General features: G+C 44.7%; 2 protein-coding genes across 8 annotated transcripts in view; one reads left to right on the top strand and one right to left on the bottom strand.

The window, feature by feature from the left end:
• Positions 1-2,570, top strand: part of mbd4 (methyl-CpG binding domain protein 4) — a 3,356-nt gene extending 786 nt beyond the window's left edge. Inside the window, exons 1-7 of one of the 7 annotated variants that reach the window (XM_043233330.1) lie at positions 1-330; positions 411-489; positions 627-701; positions 1,084-1,236; positions 1,587-1,736; positions 2,164-2,267; positions 2,353-2,570. The exon at positions 1-330 is cut by the window's left edge and continues 755 nt beyond it. In XM_043233330.1, the coding sequence (XP_043089265.1) occupies positions 435-489; positions 627-701; positions 1,084-1,236; positions 1,587-1,736; positions 2,164-2,267; positions 2,353-2,427 (612 nt within the window). In that variant the 5' untranslated portion in view covers positions 1-330; positions 411-434 and the 3' untranslated portion in view covers positions 2,428-2,570. Of the gene's footprint in view, positions 490-626; positions 702-1,083; positions 1,237-1,586; positions 1,737-2,163; positions 2,268-2,352 lie in introns of all 7 variants that reach the window. The other 6 variants (XM_043233333.1, XM_043233331.1, XM_043233334.1 and 3 more) reach the window with 6 other exon arrangements.
• A 211-nt stretch (positions 2,571-2,781) lies between these two features.
• Positions 2,782-5,000, bottom strand: part of LOC122335448 (protein disulfide isomerase Creld1) — an 8,339-nt gene continuing 6,120 nt past the window's right edge. Inside the window, exon 11 of the mRNA XM_043233328.1 lies at positions 2,782-4,219. Coding sequence (XP_043089263.1) covers positions 3,999-4,219 — 221 coding nt within the window. The 3' untranslated portion in view covers positions 2,782-3,998. The remainder of the gene's footprint in view (positions 4,220-5,000) is intronic.

Genomic DNA, 5,000 nt, shown 5'->3' on the forward strand with positions numbered 1-5,000 from the left:
TTGTCGATTTGATTATAGAGTCCGCCTCTCCGTTTTATTAAAAAAATCCGATCAGTCTGTGTTGTTACACGTGCTGTGTAAAAAGGATAGTTATATACTTTTATTTTGGATGTATTGCGATGAATCATTTGACAGCACTAATACACTCCCAGTAAAACAAGCAGCGTTGTTTTAATCTCAGTGGAGTGATCTGCCAGTCAAATATTGTGGGAGGATTTTAAGTCCTGAAGACCACTGCCCTAGAAACCACCTAGCAACAGCCTAGCAACCAGCCCTTAGATACCATCATGACACGACATTTAGCAGCCTAAAAAAAGCACCTAGCAACCAGTGAGTACACGACTGCAGCCACCTAGCAACGCAGTACTGAACACTGAGCAGAGCTTAGCGACGCTGTGGTGTATGTGTAGGGTGAGTGAGGTATCTTCAGAGACATGCCACGCCAGAGAAGATCCCAGAGGAGAGAGACGAGTCCGGAGACGAGCAGCGGTGAGTCTACAGCAACCTGCTCTGTGCCTCCTTGTTTCATCTAAAAGAAGTCTTAAGCAGTCGTGAAGTCCTGACATTAAAATGTCGCGTGCACTGCTAAGCTGACTGGAATGCTAGCTAATGTTTTTCACCTGTAGTCGTCTTCTTCTTAGGGTTGAAGCCACAGGCAGAGAAACGGAAGACGAGTCCCTACTTCAGCGGAAGGAATGGAGGTAGGTGGAGAATGCTTTTTATTAATATGTTTTATTTTGTAAACCTTACTACACATATGCATAAAACATAACCATTTTATCAAGCTGTTATGAATTCACTGCTTCTCGGGGCTTCCTGCTTTATTATAAAATGGATAGTTCCTCTGCTTGATTCTGATTGGTTGAGCCCTGTCCAAAGCCGTTGTAAAATTCTCTACAGACACACACACCTTTGTTTATGTCTGTGTTGCTCGGCAACAACCGCGTTCCAACCACAAACGTTTTTCTATCTTTACTGTACAGAAGCACATTTGCTGTTTTATTTAGTGAACGCTTGCTGTAAGACGCACTTAGCTTTAAGGCACTTAGCTTTATCTCAGATTTAACCAGCGCTCTCCCTCAGCTCTCAGCGCCCCGGAGCGCAAGGCCTTCAGGAAGTGGACTCCGCCGCGCTCGCCCTTCAACCTGGTGCAGGAGACGCTGTTCCACCAGCCCTGGAAGCTTCTGGTGGCCACCATCTTCCTGAACAAGACCAGCGGTACGCAGCATTGCATCGGTGTGTCTGGGTTTAAAGGGACAGCGGCCTAATTTAGCTGCTATTTCCCAAACCAACGACAGAAACTCACTCACTGCTCTTGAACGAATCCCTTCAGTAGCCCTAATAAAGATTAATGTACATTTATTAATAGATATGAATATGTCCTCTTGAAAGATTGAAGAATAATCTAAACAAGGCGAAAACTTATTTTAAATGCGATTAATCACTAAACACTAGAATTATGGTAATTTAGAGAAATGCTTAAATGCAGTAGACTGTAATAAACCCGCTAAGTCTTGATACTTAGTTAACTAAAAGTAAAAGTAGTTTGAATGAAGACTAACTAAGTCGCAGCTGTTTTCCTGCAGGTAAGATGGCGATCCCGGTGCTGTGGGAGTTCTTCGAGCGCTATCCGAGCCCAGAGGTGACCCGGGCCAGTGACTGGAGACCTCTGTCTGACCTTCTGCAGCCGCTGGGTCTCAGCACGCTCCGAGCCAAAACACTCATCCGCTTCTCCGGTACAGCAACCCTTCATTTACTCAAAACAAGACCTTTAGCTGAAACTGTGCTCCCTAATAGTGAGTGCCATCACTTCAAGAGTCTAAGACAGCAGATAGAGCAAACACAAAATGAATGGCTCCTGACACGGCGTAGGAAGTTCTCATGAGAACTAAATACACAGTTAATAAATCGCTTTTAAATAGCAAAACCACACTTGATAATTATTTTATGTTTAAAAGTAGCTCCAGATCAGTCATGGGTATTCAATTCTTCAAATTTGATTCTTTCATTTTAGAGCATTGGCTGAGTTACAGAAACCATGAGTTGAGCTGAAAATCATCGTAATGATAGACTGTGGAGCTTACATCTAGTGCTGGAGCGCATCACACTGTAAATATTCTCAATGATATTCTCCTGATAGTGTGACATTGTCTTGTTGGTCAGATGAGTATCTGAGTAAATCATGGCGGTATCCCATCGAGCTCCATGGCATTGGAAAATACGGGAACGATTCCTACCGTATCTTCTGCGTGGAGGAGTGGAGAGAGGTACAGTAACAGTACAAACACTACACTGCTTTACTGGAGTTCTGCTCGCTGCATGTGAGTGTGTGTGTGTGTGTGTGTCCTGCAGGTCACTCCAGACGACCACAAGCTCAATGACTATCACGCCTGGCTCTGGAAGAACCAGGAGCAATTAGGAATCTGACTTTAATAAATCGTACTGTCTGCTGAAGCATCGGTGAATCAGTGTCACTGCCAATAACATGACTTTTTCTTATCGTTTCATCGTGTTTCTTCATCGGTTCAGGAAAAAAATGTCATGTAAAAATAAATCATCTTTTGTACATACTTTGGTTTTAAAGTTCCATGACCTGCTTCTGAAGTCGGTGTGAAATATGATCGAGAAGCTATTTCCCTTTTGTAACATATTTTCTGAGGAACAACAGAGCGTTTATTGAGGGCAGACACGTAAAGAGGACATCGTTTCATCAGTCTGGAACTGACTGAATATGAAAGAGGTGCGAGGTAGAGTTTAGAAACAAGTCTTTGGTGACACCCGTTGGTAAGCTGCTTCAGAGCTCGTTACATTTTAATGAAAACCTTCTTTGAATAGCATGCGCTGATGAGTCTATCACAATTCTGATTCCACGTAAACTTCAAAAAGCGAGACGAAACGTTCATAATGCTGAAGAGCGTGCCCGTAAAAGAGTTTCAAATGATTTCTATCGTAGAGTTCTGCTAGGTATGCACGAGTAAAGGAAAGTCGATGTCTTCCACCCCGTGATGAAACGAATCAAAACAATTCACATTAAGGCTGGCAGAAGTCATGCCCACATCTCGGCTGTCAATCGTATTGGACAAAAAATAAATAAATATGACAAGACAAACAGAATCGGTGATGAAATATTTCCACATTTTCTTCTAAAGCAGAAGTTAAAGCATGCAGATACGATCAGTGCACGAACACCGGCTGTGCTGGAACTAAAAACATCTGTCAAACGAATGACTGGAAGGCCACAAGTGCTGAAATCTGCAGGTACAGTACACTCAGCTAAACTGGAAGTCACATTCATTACCGTATTCTAACATTGCATATTTAAAACGGGGTCCCCACAGCCAGAGACAATCAGCTAGCGGTAAAATTACGGTTTCAGGGTTTTCCTGCTTGTGATATTTAACAAAAAGTGGGTGACGTATCAATGATTAGCTCGACACATTTAGTTGTGCACAGGAGATATTGCATTGTGAAGAGTAAAGCTTGAAAGACACGCTGATTCCTCATGATCGTTTCAAGAATCTGCTCTAAAACAAAGAGAGGGTTTTTAATCTTAGTGTCGATGTAAATTCAGTGTGGGAACCCTGTTGAAAGTACTCTCTCTCTCACACACACACACACACACAGAGTCCTGGTTTGAGAGAGAACACACTGGACATCTTCTGTGACTGTGCTGCATTCATGCAATTGGGACGGATTTTAAATAGGAAAACGGTATCGATGTATAAATGTGCGTAAATAAGTGGGTAGTGGGAATGTCAGTATGTACAGTAGCTCTACCTGAATGGGTTGCATACAGTACGTCTCTTGGGGTTTGCCCAAACATAACCACCACTAACCGGGAGTCTCTTAAATACAGCAGCAGTTGAACTGTTGAAACACAGTGTTATCATCATCATCCACAGAGCGCTGGTCTCGCCCCTCCAGCCCGGTGCTAGCATCGCTCTCAGAGCCGCCGTGGCGCTCACCAAACCGTTTCAGAGTCATCAGCGTCCGGCTGGTTAGCGTCCTTTAAGAAAGCCGTCCAGCACGCGGTCGCCCTTCTCCGACAGCCAGTATCCTGCCATGGCAGCCACTCCGCCGATGAAGATGGCCGTGAAAACCATGTCTCCTTTAGCAGCCAGAGTGGCGAGAGCACAGATCACCACGCCGAAGAACATCTGCTGGAGCACGAGCACCTCGTCATCCGTCATGTCGTCGAACAAGCCCTTCTCCGGCCCCGCTGTGAGAGCACACACACAGGAGTTACACAATCACAATCAAAATTAAAGTACTCTTGGTCAGAATGTAATGTATAATTTTAGATTCATTGCCTTCTCTTTCCCCTCCTGACCAATAAATGAAGAGCACAAAATCTTTACTGGTTTGTGATGACCTGTACTAGCATGAATAGTGCTTAGTCATGACCCTTTTTGACAGTGAACACCGATACCAGTTGACTTTCATTGTTTATGTTCCTGTGAAGAAAGTCATGCTAGTTCTGTCGTTGGACTTCTGTGCTAATCACAGTCTGTTCATAACGAACACCATGTTCAAGCATGAGGGTGTCCATCAGTACACGTGGCACCAGGACACCCTGGGGCGGAGGTCGATGATCCACTTTGTGGTTGTTTCAAGCTGAAGGAGGAGTCCCATCGAGCCTGGCTGGCTTGTGGGACTCGAGGCAGCCGATGGGTACCGGTGGGCCAAGCGGACTGGAGCCCGGGTGGTTGTGGAGCCAAAAACTCGGGCCTGGGAACTAACATTTTTAGGTGGTAGTGACTACACTTCGACCAGTCGTGAGGACCGAAGCTAGCCATCTCTGAAGCTGAAGAAAGCCAAGTATCAAGATCTGATTGGGGCTTCCGTTAAAGAATGGCATGGAGCCACAAAAAATGGTTTAGAAACAAACCGCCTGAGAAAGGCCACCAGGGCAGCAGAGACTAGCTCAGAGGTTCCTGAAAGTTTTTTTTGAGCATGGCTAATAAATAGCACTTCCCCAACACCAATCCTCTTACATCCAC

Source organism: Puntigrus tetrazona, unplaced genomic scaffold (assembly GCF_018831695.1).
Source record: "Puntigrus tetrazona isolate hp1 unplaced genomic scaffold, ASM1883169v1 S000000776, whole genome shotgun sequence".
Taxonomy (NCBI): domain Eukaryota; kingdom Metazoa; phylum Chordata; class Actinopteri; order Cypriniformes; family Cyprinidae; genus Puntigrus; species Puntigrus tetrazona.